Source organism: Dreissena polymorpha, chromosome 4 (assembly GCF_020536995.1).
Source record: "Dreissena polymorpha isolate Duluth1 chromosome 4, UMN_Dpol_1.0, whole genome shotgun sequence".
Taxonomy (NCBI): domain Eukaryota; kingdom Metazoa; phylum Mollusca; class Bivalvia; order Myida; family Dreissenidae; genus Dreissena; species Dreissena polymorpha.
Window position 1 is genome coordinate 66877166 of NC_068358.1, and position 14557 is coordinate 66891722.

A 14557-nucleotide genomic window follows, 5' to 3' on the forward strand; every position below is an offset into this window, starting at 1 on the left:
ATCTTGCCTTCTTGGTGAGTTTTTGCAATAACTGAGTTTTTTTGCCATAATTTCATGAAATATACTTAATGAACCATGGGATTATGGTTCTACGACCTTTTAAGTCTCCTGTACAATTATTTTCAGGAAACTTCTTCACAGGTCAAATATCATATCTCACTGAGACATATTTTTACTGATCCAAACATGTGCCACTTCATGTCTGGCCATTAATAACTTTTAGTTATCTCTACAGAAGAACGTTTTTCTGTTAAGAGTTTCAATCCTTGTTACTTGTGCAAGGATAATTCCATCAGAACTGTATAAAGGTTCTATGGAAATTCATTTTTTACTGGGTAATTGAGAGCATAGTTATTACCTTAATCACTCTGCTAGATACATAGAGGTTTTTCTCATCTTTTTCTTGATGATAAGAAATTTGTTCTTTTCTTCATCAAAGGATAGAGATTATGCTTTCGTATACCTTGTTTTGTGTAAGTCATCGCAACTCTGTGCTGTCTTACCTATTTTGGAACTGATCCAAACTATGGAACGTCAACACTATGTTTTTCGTTCCTTTACCTTCTTAAGCGGTTTTGACTTGTGTAACATGTTGGGATGCTTAATGAGCTCCCTATGAACCTTTTTCATCAGGCTTATTAACAGTTCCAATATAATTTTAAGACGGTTTTCCTTCTTATTATGGCTTTTACCATACGGAGAAGTGAAATTCATGCTTTTTCTGTTGAATACGACCAATTCCAGTTGGATCTATTGTCGTTTTCACTTTGTTGTGTCAGCCAGGATTCCTTGCTTAATATCAAGTCCTCTATATGGCTTCTACCTTCAAGTTTCCAAGTTTTCTTAAACTGGTAGTCATGAAGATGAGGATAAACTTCTTTGGGCAATCAGGGCTTTGAAGTTCTATCTCAGCAGTGTTAGTCAGAAGTCCATTCGATGTTCTCAAAGACACTCTTCATTTCCCCAAAAAAGGGGGGGAGATGTGTCTGCGGCTTCTATTTCTCGGGGTTAGACCTCGACTAAGGAAAGTTAATCTTATCCTATCTAAGGATTCATTCCTTTTTAGGATCTGACCGCATGAATTAAGAGCTCTGTCTGTTTTGTGGGCATATATTAATCACACCCCACTTTTTGACGTGCTCTAAGCTGTTTACTGGAGGAATCCGACCACCTTGTCATCTTTTTATCTTCGTTTTCTGAAGTGCCAACAATACAATTTGTATACGTTTGGGCTTGTTGTGGTTTCACTAACGGTAGTGTCTTCTTTACGACATAGACATATTACTCTGTCCGAGAAGTCATAATTAATACCGTTTTAACGAAGATTACTTGATATCATTAGCTGATAACCCTGTTTATGGGTTCTACTGTGTTGGGAAAATATATACGAACCTTCCCACCGCAGCTGCAAAATCAGCATACGATAACAGGTCAGTATTTATGACATTAAAACAATTTTTTTAAATAAAATTCATTTTAATTATTAAATACTTACCTGTTATCGGTAAGTCCCACCTCCCACCCCGATTTTTGGCTAGGTTGCATTGCACTATGTTTAACCTGGCCTGTATTACGGTATTGAGGTGGCGGATTCCCAGTTAAAATTCCGGATGAGTTATTTCCCCTTGGAAAGTATAAGCATACGATAACAGGTAAGTATTTAATAATTAAAATGAATTTTATTTAAAAAATTTGTTTTAGTGTGAGACAGTTAGATTGAAATGGCAGTAAAGCCGCCCTCTTCCCGCTACCAAAAGCAATTACATTGTTAAGGTTGTAATCTCATTTTGTACTGCTAAACAATCACTACTTATTATCGATACCTTTGCTGACATAATTTGCATCTAAGAGGGAAATGAAAATAACGAGTACATTTTAATCTGTTGATCCTGCATTTCAAGTTACTTAAATTGTTTTCTTTGTAAGGACACAATTACCTCTGCATAGATCTTTGTGATTTTTCCTTATATGAATTAAAACATTACATTGTCTTTGCTGCTGTTTTGATAATCGGATGCAAACTTTGCTTGTAAAGCCTTGTTGTTACTATATCATAGTTAATTTGCTACCATGGGTTTATTAAATGAACATTAACTAACTATGTGGAAGTTAAGTAATGTTTTCCTTCTCCTTCTAGCACATCCGGGCCAAGAAGTACCAGAATAGAGAAGATTTTCTACTGGATGTAAACCTTATACTGAAGAACAGCACACTGTATAACGGTATGGGAAAGGCAATTTTAGTAACTACATGTATTGAGGACTGATTATATGTCATAACGATAGAGCCTGTCAAATGTTAAGCTGACAATCAAAGTTATCAAACATTATTAACTGCCATGATATACAAACCTTTATTTCATCAAGCAATTCTTATAGTTGACATACTAATAAATATTGCTTTTGTTGATAAAAAACACCACATATTTACATGTTCTCATTTGGAAAGATTTATTAATTGAACTTGATACATAGAATATTTTGAAATGATCACCTATATTTTCCCTGACATTGATAGTGGTTTTGTGGTACCAGCTGCTACTGTTAGATTGCCTTCTGGATGACAAGGGTCATTATTCACAAAGCTCAATAGGGAAATTTTACTCAAGTTGAAAATTTCAGATACAGGTTTTGGAAGTAATCTGACGTTTTCCGCTTACAAAAGCTTAATATATTTATTACTGTAGCAATATTTAATGTTTCAAACATATTAATATGAAAATATTTGAAGAAAAAAAAACAAAGCCAGAAACTTACCGAACTTAATGAATTTAAGGTAATTTCCTACGGTTTTTTGAAGGATCTGTGTAAATATGGGCCCAGGTCATTAGACGAGGTATGTGGACTGGAGATGCCTTTTGTTCCCTGTGCTAATGTAAGATGTAATGTTTTGATGTATTTGATGATAGCTATTTAGTGTATTACATTTAGACTGTTTTCAGGTCCCAAGAGTGTCATCACTATATCTGCCCAGACCATGTTAGACCACTGTCTACGCAGACTGGCAGAGGTACAATGCAGGATTAGCACAGATAATATCTGTGTGAACATTCAACCAATTCTCCTAGAAAGCTCATGTTGTTTTTTATGTGAAAAGATTAATATGGTCAAACTGATTAACAGTTGAATCAGTCTCTTTTGGAACCAGTTGATCTGAGACTGGAAAAACAGACACGTATATGATCCCTGATTTTAATAAGGAAGTAACTGCTATTTAAATAGAAAGACTTACTTTTTATACGCCCGTCTATGACGGGACGTATTATGGTATACCCCGCGTCCGTCTGTCCGTCCGTCTGTCCGTCCGTCTGTCCGTCCGTCCGTCCGTCCGTCCGTCCGTCCGTCCGTCCGTCCGTCTGTTAATGTCGTACGCTACGTCAAATATCCTTTGACAGATTTTCTTCAAATTTTAACACAATCTTAATATTGATAAACCCTGATCCCCTTTCGTTTTTGACGGAATTCTGAATTGTCGTTCCAGAGTTATGGGACTTTGTTCGTCAAAATTTCGTGATTTCATTGAATGTCCTACTGTAGCTCAAATATCCTTCGATGGATTTTTTTCAAATTTCAACACAATCTTAATATTGATAAACCCTGATCCCCTTTCGTTTTTGACGGAATTCTGAATTGTCGTTCCAGAGTTATGGGACTTTGTTCGTCAAAATTTCGTGATTTCATTGAATGTCCTACTGTAGCTATATAAAAATGTTAAAGTTGTTATAACTTTGGTATGCTTGGACCTAGAGTCTTGAAACTTGACATGAAGGTTGGCCAGAACTAGTAAGTAACCACTGGACATTTCAAGGTCATTCATTTGAAGGTCAAGGTCACTGTGACCTTGAATGTAAAAATGTTAAAGTTGTTATAACTTTGGTATGCTTGGACCTAGAGTCTTGAAACTTGACATGAAGGTTGGCCAGAACTAGTAAGTAACCCCTGGACATTTCAAGGTCATTCATTTGAAGGTCAAGGTCACTGACCTTGAATGTAAAAATGTTAAAGTTCTTATTTCATGTTATAACTTTGGTATGCTTGTACCTAGAGTCTTCAAACTTGAAATAAAGATTGGCCAGTACTAGAAGATGACCACTGGTCATTTCAATGTCATTCATTTGAAGGTCAAGGTCACTGTGACCTTAAATGTTAAAATGTTAAAATTGTTATAACTTTGGTATGCTTGGACATAGAGTCTTCAAACTTGACATGAAGGTTTGCAAGCACACTTAGATGACCACTGGTCATTTCAAGGTCATTCATTCTAAGGTCAAGGTCACTGTGACCTTAAATGTTATTGTTGTTCATGTATCCTACTGTAGCTCAAATATCCCCCGATGGATTTTTTATACGCCAGTCTATGACGGGACGTATTATGGTATACCCCGCGTCCGTCTGTCCGTCCGTCCGTCCGTCCGTCCGTCTGTTAATGTCGTACGCTACGTCAAATATCCTTTGACAGATTTTCTTCAAATTTTAACACAATCTTAATATTGATAAACCCTGATCCCCTTTCGTTTTTGACGGAATTCTGAATTGTCGTTCCAGAGTTATGGGACTTTGTTCGTCAAAATTTCGTGATTTCATTGAATGTCCTACTGTAGCTCAAATATCCTTCGATGGATTTTTTTCAAATTTCAACACAATCTTAATATTGATAAACCCTGATCCCCTTTCGTTTTTGACGGAATTCTGAATTGTCGTTCCAGAGTTATGGGACTTTGTTCGTCAAAATTTCGTGATTTCCATGCTCATGTACTTATAAAATAAACCATGTATTCAAATACAAATAAACTGAAGTAAAAAAATGATTCAAAGGGTTATTTATTACCTTACTACTTCATTGGCGAACGACGGGCGTATCATGCGCTCATGGCGCAGCTTTTATTGTTCATAAGAATATCAGAAGTACTTCATTGGAAAGCCTATTTAAGCCTCCCATTTTTATGTCCACTTCTTAGTTGTATGTCCATTCTATATTGCCTGTGCTCTTTCAAGGATTTTCATGTAGCTTGCAACCACAATGTGCTGAAGGCATGAGGATTTCACACTAACTAAGGTCAAGGGCACATATGGTCCAATAAATCACGGTAGGGATATGGCACCGCTTAAGCTTTCAATTGCCTTGTTTTCATGGAAACTTCTATGAAAACACTATTTAAAAAAATATGTAGATAAAATAAAGTTATTGAGCCACGTTCTGGGAAAATGGGGCTTAATGCACATGCATAAAATATCGTCCAAAACTAGTCTAGGAACTCTGCACAGGCTAATCAGGAACAACACTTTCGACTTTTATTTTATTTTTAGTTTAAAGGGAGTCTCTTCATAGCCAAAATCCAATTTAGGTGGAAAGTGTAGTTCCTGATTAGCCTGTATGGACTGCACAGGCTAATGTGAGATGACACTTCACACTCATGCATTAAGCCCTGTTTTCTCAGAGCAAGGCTCACTGTTCTTCTAAGTCTGCCAGCTGTTTTACAGAAAGAGGACAAGCTGATGCGTCTGGAGAAGGCCATCAACCCTCTGCTGGATGACAACGACCAGGTGGCCCTCTCCTTTATCCTGGAGACCATCCTCAACCAGATCAAGGCCGTAGAAAATGTATGTCGTGGTCGGCAAAATGATCGAAATGGGGAGATGTCATGTTCAAATATTCGTATGAAAGTCAAATATATTGTCATTTAACAATGTTTCATATGAAGGTTATTTTTTTCAAAAGATATATAGTCGAAAACCTGATGGCTAATTTTTGGGGACTGACAAGAAAAGCTCAAGCAATCTGATAAATGATCCAAACAGTTTCTTAAACACATTTTCATCAGTCTTCAACATATTTGCATCTGAAGTATAAATTTTCATGTATATATAGCAATAAAAAAAATTGGTGCTTTGAACAGCCATTTTGAAATTTGAGCCATATGAGTTAGAGCCATCAGGTTTCTACTGTGAAAACAATTATAAACAAATGTATCAATTATAAACATAGATAAATCCAAAAGTGACATTACAAATGTAATTCAATTCATTTTAAAATATCAGGAAGACAAATATTAATAACACTTACAGGTGTGAATGTGGACTATATATTTCAGACGTGGCCGTTCCTGAACCCAGTGAACAAGAAGTTCATCAAGGATTACTATGACGTCATTGAGCAGCCCATGGACATGTCCTCCATACTCAAGGTGAGGGGCATTGGGGGTAGGGCTTCTCTCAATGAGTGCCTGGAAACTGGTGTCTCTGTAGATAATTAACTTATGTAACCGAAGATACTTGTGCCAGTAATAGTTAATCCTTAAATGTCTTGATTGGAAACAGAAACTCTTACTTTACTTTTTCAGTTATGACAACAGTTTCACTATATCTAACATTGTTACATACCTTAAAGTGGCCTTTTCACAGATTTTGGCATATTTTGAAGTTTGTCATTTAATGCTTTATATTGATAAATGTAAACATTGGTTCTTAAAAGCTCCAGTAAAAAATCAAGAATAAAATTTAAAAAAGGAAAAAAAAGTAGCCGGTACCAGGGCTCAAACCAGTGACCCCGGAGTCCTGGAGTTAGTCTGAAGTAAAAATGCATTAGCCCTCTCGGCTATTCCGCCGGCCGTACACAGTTTAAGTATTTTATACCTTATATAAGCAATCTTCGTAGTTTCGTAAATTTAAACGACAACAACAGAACTCTCCAAATTATTCAATCATTTCGTGTTGCAACGCTTTATAATTTTTAGGTTTTCAAAGCGTTAAAAGATACATATAATGGCTATATTGGACTATGGTAAATGTTTAGTAATACTGTTTGCTTACAAATATCATAACTAAAACGAAAATTTGTGAATCTGAAAAAACTTTTTTCAATTTTGGCAATTTACCAAACCGTGAAAAGATCCCTTTAAGGGATTATATTATGTGATATAGACTCTTCACCAGTTCTGAGAATATCCAAACTTATCCTTAAAACATATGATACTAACAGTATTTTCTTGAATCAAATCCTTTCAGTAATTGATTAGACAGGTGTTTTGCACATTGAAAGATCAATAAGTGATTCCATAGTGCTCAGTTATTTATATGGAAAATTATTGTGTGTAAAGTCTCTTCTCTGATTAGCCTGTGCGGTCAGCTCAGGCCAATCAGGGAGGACACTTTTTGCCAAGACTAGATTTTTGTGTTGTGTTTTTTCTTGTTAACATAACATATCATAAAGGCAGAAAGTGTTGCCCCAGATAAGCCTGTGGGACTGTACACTACAGGCTTATCTGGGACGACACTTTCTCAACATGCATTAAGCCCCGTTTTCACAGAAGAAGGCTCATGTTTATTGAACAAGTAAATAATACACTGTTACATTAGCTGTGTGTCTTGTAGAGAATCCAGACCCACAAGTACCACAGCAGAGAGACGTTTGTGGCTGACGTACAGCTGATCTTTGACAACAGTGTGCGCTACAACGGCAAAGACCACAGCTACACTCTCACTGCCAGCAAGATGTTAGAAGTCTGTCGTACTGCTGTTCAGGAGGTAAACCAGGCCGGGGCTTTTCTCATCCTTTTGGGAATGTAAATCTTACCTGAGAAATTTGGAATTTTAGTGTCAATTTACACTTAATTGGTAAAATACAAATGATTGTTTGATCGATAAAGTTTGAATTATTGGTGCTAAAACTTACATAAACCAGTAAATTTAAATTATATGCATAACAGTAAAATGGGTATTACAACTTCAAAACTCTTTATTTCTTATCTTATCATCCCTATTATTCAAACATTCAAAGGCAAGCAATCAATTTGGATTTTTTACTGGATTTTAGAGAAAAAAAGACTTGAGCTATTGGGACTATGATCAAATAACAGCTATAAATTTATTTTGTTTCTCTCATTTATTTTATTGATTCTTTTGAACCTCAGGGGGAACCTAAAACTTGAGATTAATAACTCGAGCATTCTTGTTATTCAGGTCGGACCTGGGGATTTACCGTTGTATTTCATATTTGAAAAATGAATAAATGGAAGATAAATGTTCAATGGTCCTTTGCTTTTTATTTTGTTTCAAACTGTCATAAATATTTGTTTTGTTATCCTCCGCCATAGGCGGAGGGATATTGTTATGGCGTTGTCCGTCCATCCGTCCGGCCGGCACTTTTGTGTCCGGAGCCATATCTTGGAAGTGCTTTAGCGGATTTCATTGAAACTTGGTATGAGTATATATATGGACAAGAGGATGATGCACGCCAAATGGCATTGTACACCATTTGTTAATAACGGAGTTATGGCCCTTAGTATCTTGAAAAAATCCTTTTTTTGTGTCAAATATAACACTTTTGTTTCCAGAAGCATATTGGCGGGGGATATCAATTCAATGAATTTGCTTGTATTTTTATGTTCCCCAAAACTGTATGGGGGAGCAATTAACCGCTGTTTTTATTTTTGTGTCTGCCTTCAAGTATGTTTGTTCATAGTGGCCAAAGTCAACTAACCTTATTGAAGCGTTATCATCAAAACAATTGTGTGCATAATACCAGCAAGTTCTGCCTCCAGGAAATAATCCGAGTTATGAGAATTTTGTAAATCATGCATACATTTAAAATTGTTTTGTCTGGAACTTCAAGCCAGATTTCAATAGTATGCTTCGATTTAACTTCAAGGAGGAGTGTGTGTACTATCTGGATTATTAATTTCATAGATTCTGTCTCTTAGAATTATGAACTGTGAATTTTAATGGCGTTTTTGGACTTAACAAATTTCTGGAGGTTTGCATATTTTTAGGAAATTCCATTTCAATTAGTGTTTTTTCTGTTTCATGTGACTATGACTATAAATACTTAAGTTTTGACATGTCTGTTTCTTTGGAACTGCCTTAGAAACTCAGTGATTGGCAGTTTCAATAAATAGAATGAAATCACCATAGATCAGTTTCACACCTCTGATTTGGTTTTTGGCTATTCATCTTTGATAATTTTTTCTGGCTCCACATGTTCTTAATGAAGTTGTTGCTTGGTTCATAGTTCTTAAGAGCATCCTTCAGTTTTCTGCTCCTCCTTTTTTGTAGCATGATGAGACACTGAGTCAGTTGGAGCGTGACATCCAGGCAGCCAGGGAGGCTGCACTTGAGGCTGCTGAGTCTGAGAGTGCCTTCACTGGTACCTCAATCACACATGAGGAGTACACACAGGGTAGGTTGCTGGTACATCAATCACACATGAGGAGTACACGCAGGGTAGGCTGGTACATCAATCACACAAGAGGATAACACACATGGTAGGTGGCCAGTACATTAATCACACATGAGGAGTACACACAGGGTAGATGGCATGTACATCAATCACACACAGGGTAGATTGCTGGTACATCAATCACACATGAGTACAGACAAGGTGGATGGCTGGTACATCAATCACACATGATGAGTACACACATGGAAGCTGGCTGGTACATCATTCACACATGAGGAGTACCGGTACACACAGGGTAGATGGCTGGTACATCAATCACACATGAGAAGTACACAGAGGGTGTGGCTGGAACATCAATCACATATGAGTACACACAGGGTATATGGCTGGTACATCAATCACACATGACGAGTACACACAGGTTAGGCCGTTGCATCAATCACACAAGAGGATAACACACATGGTAGGTGGCCAGTACATTAATCACACATGAGGAGTAAACACAGGGTAGGTTGCTTGTACATCAATCACACATGAGAAGTACACATAGGGTACATGTAGGTGGCTGGTACATTATTGAAATATTTTTGTTCCCTGTTTTGTAAATTATTCACAATACAAACAAGAATCATGTATACTCTAGTGTCTATATTTGGATACATTTCATTGCAATCCCCCTTATTAAAGCCCATATATAATGTTAAGGCATGACTGTTTGCTACATTTTCTTACAAATGGAGTGTATTTCAAATTTGGACATTGAGTCTATGACTGTTTGCTACATTTGCTACGCCTGGATTGTATTTCAGCCATAGTGGATATGGTGTCTCCTAGCGACCAGGAGGTCATAGGTTCAATAACCACTTTGGGAGCTCACTTTAGATGTCCCTAAAAGACACAAAGTACTGGTCCTACCCAGGAAACTGACTCAAGAGCTTATCAATAAGCCACCGACTTTCAATACCTTCAAGCTAAATTAAAAAGTTATACACTTATTTCAGGTCTGGATGGTGAGTCTGGTGATGGGTACAGCATGGGCAAGGAGAACGTGACCATCAAGGAGGACTCTGAGGTGGACGAAACCAACAACTCCACAGCACAGGTAACTGAAAATATGTGAGCAATGGAATGCAAAAATGGGTCTTATGTCAATTGTAATTGTGCAGTCAAAAATGGGTCTTATGTCAAATATTGTTGCGCAGTCAATAGCTACCCTGTTTATTATAAAGCACGAAAGGTTTTAACAGACAGCATAGCTCCTAACCAGAATGTTCAAATTTTCAGGCTGGTCAGGAGCTATACCATCCACGCTTGATGTAAACCCATTCTGCATGTTTGAAGCTTCAGTGATTCTGATATATACATTAATGAAGTAAAATATCCAAAAATTATTGTTTTAGATGTGCCTCATGTTAGAACCTGTTCAAATGTAAATATTGAATTGTTGACTAGTAAGGTGATGTGATTCAGTTATTTAAGTTAACTTGAGTCAATTTAAAAACTCTCGAGAAATAACTTGTTTTTTGTATTTGATAGAATCCTTATGCCTTAGAATAATAAGATGTTAGTAAATATTACAAAATTTTATTTTTGTAATGAATTCAAACATGTAGTTTACTAGTTTTATAATGAATGCTTATGGGTTTGAAAACTGGTGAATCCACGCTTACATTGAAAACTAGCGAATCGACACTTGCATTGAAAACTGGTGAATCCAGGCTTACATTTAAAATTGGTGAATCCATACTTACATTGAAAATTGGTGAATCCAAGCTTACATTGAAAACTGGTGAATCCACGCTTACATTTAAAACTGGTGGATCCACGCTTTCATTTAAAACTGGTGAATCCACGCTTACATTGAAAACTGGTGGATCCATGCTTACATTGAAAACTGGTGAATCCACGCTTTCATTAAGAACTGGTGAATCCACGCTTACATTGAAAACTGGTGGATCCATGCTTACATTGAAAACTGGTGAATCCAGGCGTACATTGATAACTGGTGGATCCACGCTTTCATTAAAAACTGGTGAATCCACGCTTACATTGAAAACTGGTGAATCCACACTTACATTAAAAACTGGTGAATCCACACTCACATTGAAAACTGGTGAATCCACGCTTACATAAATTATATAAGGGTTTTCCACAAATTTCCTGTTTCAGTTTTTCCAGTCAGTGAACATGTCTGACTCAGACTTTGTGGATGTGGAGGGAGATGAGGACTCGTTCAGTCGCAAGTCAAAGGGGCGGGGCAGACCGAGCACTGCCAAGGAGGGGCGGGGCAGTGTGGACAACTCTGGGGACCATGACGATATCCTGGGTAGGCTGGAGCTTTGTGACCTTGTACAGCAGAGGGTTTGGTTTATGTGTCAACTTTTATGATGCTCAGTATCAGTTTGTTTAATATACTTCATGTAGAATACAGCAAATTGTGTAAATCTACTAGTCTGTGCTTTAACAAATTAGTTAAAGAGAATATATCATCTACTTGAAATAAATGTTGGAGTTAGATGGTGTACCATAATTATCCTTGTATAGCTTTGCAGACAGCTTTGTAAGTTTTTCAGGATTAAATATGCAAAAGGAAAAGGATATTGATTGTATAATGCTCAATTGTGTGTGTGCATTCAGGCAATGTCAGTGATGACTCTGATGAAGAGGAGGGGAAGGAAGAGCAGATGTATGATGAATCATCTCAGTACTATTCTGAAGAACCAAGCCAGCAATACCAGGTACATGATTGGAACATGTGAATGAGGAGTTGATAGAATCTCGGGGCTATTTCAGTACCTCACACAGGGAGTCATTACATTTCAGACACTCCATTTATGCTTATGATTTTCATTTATTGTATAGTATCATGTCAGAACAAGCATTTACCCATACACGTTCTCAAAATGTTTATTGTTAATATGTGTGTTAGTTTTATACACAAAGCAATAAGGCATTATGTGGTCTCCAAGTAAGTAAATAATTGTGGGCAGCATGATTTACCCAAATACACCCAAATACACCGCAAATACACCCAAATATGCTCAAAATACCCAAATACTCACAATTTTGGCAGGTGAGGGGTTAGGGTCAGGTTAGGGTATTTTGAGCGTATATTGGGTATTTTGAGTGTATTTGGGAGTATTGGGTAAATCATGCCACCCATAATTGTTAGTTTTTAAATTGGCTCAACCTCTGTAAGGAATTTGTCTAAATGTCATCCCAAATGTTGTACCGGTTTGTAACATTTTGATACAAGCATAGCTGTAACACACTTATGTTCCCATTAATAAACTGACTAAAACTCATTTGAGTTTGAGAAATGAAAATTATTATTTGAATTTAGCATTTGTAAAAATACTGTGAATTCATAAGTAAACTAACTATGCCACCTTTCCAACTATATCTGATGTCAACAAGAAAAAGAAGTGTTTTTGTCCTACATTATCTCAAACTAGGAATATCATAATAATTTATTAATGATATGATTCAGGTACAGCCACCTCAAGTAGACGATGAGAACAGCTTTGACCCGTCTGATTTCTTCCGGCACAGTGCCTTGGCCGAGCAGGCAGCCGCACAGGACGATGTGGAGGAGGAGGAGGGAGGGGTGGACAACGACCTTAATGATGACCTCCAGGTAGGGAGGGGTGGGTGGACAACAACTTTAATGATTACTGCCAGGTAGGGTAGGGAGGGGTTGACAACAACCTTAATGATGACCTCCAGGTAGGGAGGGGTGGACAACGATGTTTATGATGACCTCCAGGTAGGGTAAGGAGGGGTGGACAACGACCTTAATGATGACCTCCAGGTAGGGAGGGGTGGACAACGATATTTATGATGACCTCCAGGTAGGGAGGGGTGGACAACAATGTTAATGAGTTGGGGTAGGGAGGTTTGACAACAACCTAAATGATGACCTCCAGGTAGGTAAGGCAGGGTGGACTATGACCTTAATGATGATCTGGAGAATACCAGTAAGGACGGGTGAACAATTACCTTAACAATTTAGATGTTGGGGCAGTGAAGAGAGGAAGCATGTACCTGGTATCTCCTGATTGTAGTTGACAAGTCTTCTGTTAGCACTATAATAAGTCATTATTATAATTATTCTAGCACTTAAACTGCAGCTATTTTTTTATTTTCAAAACTTCTAAATATTGTTGTCCTTGTCAACTTGTTATAAATACCATTAATTTTTGTTCATGAGGGTATCCTGGTATATTTTTATAAATTCACACAAAGCCCGGACACATTGAGTAGTCATATGAGGTGTAAGTATTCTTGATTTCAAAATATGATACAGATGTTGTATGAAGTCATAGGACGGTTCAACCTTTCTTCCAGGTGTCTGATTCTGACAATGAAATGCTGGATGAGGAAGACGATGGGCAGGCTGGGGGCTCCAATGATGGCTTTGATATTGAAGAGTTCCTGTGAACTTGTGGCAGCAGGTAGCATCATGGAGCATCATGTATTGATCCCGGTCATTCTGGGATTGAGCTGGTATCACAGCTTGGTGCATGACAAGGGCACTGACTTGTCTCTGATGGGATTTCTCAGAACAGTGTACTCTGTAGAGAACAAGAAGTTGTAGTGAACAAAAAGTAACTTGCAAGATGTGGAATTACCATTGTCAGTGTACTCTGTGGTGAACAACAAGTAACTTGTCAATTGTTTGACATCGGTAGACAATGTTCCCACAGGGAATTACAAGTAATTTGACTGGTGTGAGATCGCCATAGGCATTTAAGTCTTCATGGCTCATGTCTGTGTACTAACAAAGCTAACGTACTTGACAGAGATGTAAAGCACACCAATACGTAGCTTGAATACACCATTTGACAATACAAATGGTTTTATTTCAAGAATGAATGACTAAATTTGTAAGCTGATTTGGTATACTAATATGCTATATGACTGTTTAGCAGACAAATTGTTGTGGTCATCACAAGTAAATATTGATAATACTTGCATTTAGTTATATTTGTATAATATGCATCACGTTAATCAGTGTTACAATTTGGATCTCAGTGAACATAGTTGTCAATTAGTTTGATAGTTTGATCATGTTCAATAAGTATGTCAGATGGTCATTTACTTAATGTGCTTAAAAAATACACTGTTACTGCAGTATTTTTTATTTGAGAAATGAAATTTCATTTGATATAAACTTAACTGCAAAATTGTTAAATATACATTATTATGTTTGAATCTTCATTTTATTTATAAGACTGTATAGTTTTGTAAATTTTGTTTGTTGTATGAAATAAGAAATACAAAAAAAATGTCAACTCGCCCCCAGTAGTTGTCAACTTCATAGAACAGCATATACAGTTGTAGTTTATCATGAAAGAGAACTATACAACACATGTTACCATGT

General features: G+C 37.0%; 1 protein-coding gene across 1 annotated transcript in view; it reads left to right on the forward strand.

Moving 5' to 3' along the window:
• LOC127878486 (transcription initiation factor TFIID subunit 1-like) overlaps window positions 1–14473 on the forward strand; it is a 31646-nt gene extending 17173 nt beyond the window's left edge. The window contains exons 9-19 of the mRNA XM_052425013.1: window positions 2138–2222; window positions 2942–3009; window positions 5481–5600; window positions 6092–6184; window positions 7371–7523; window positions 9051–9174; window positions 10176–10276; window positions 11344–11500; window positions 11812–11912; window positions 12665–12811; window positions 13522–14473. Of these exons, the coding sequence (XP_052280973.1) occupies window positions 2138–2222; window positions 2942–3009; window positions 5481–5600; window positions 6092–6184; window positions 7371–7523; window positions 9051–9174; window positions 10176–10276; window positions 11344–11500; window positions 11812–11912; window positions 12665–12811; window positions 13522–13614 (1242 nt within the window). The 3' untranslated portion in view covers window positions 13615–14473. The remainder of the gene's footprint in view (window positions 1–2137; window positions 2223–2941; window positions 3010–5480; window positions 5601–6091; window positions 6185–7370; window positions 7524–9050; window positions 9175–10175; window positions 10277–11343; window positions 11501–11811; window positions 11913–12664; window positions 12812–13521) is intronic.
• Window positions 14474–14557: the final 84 nt, after the last annotated feature.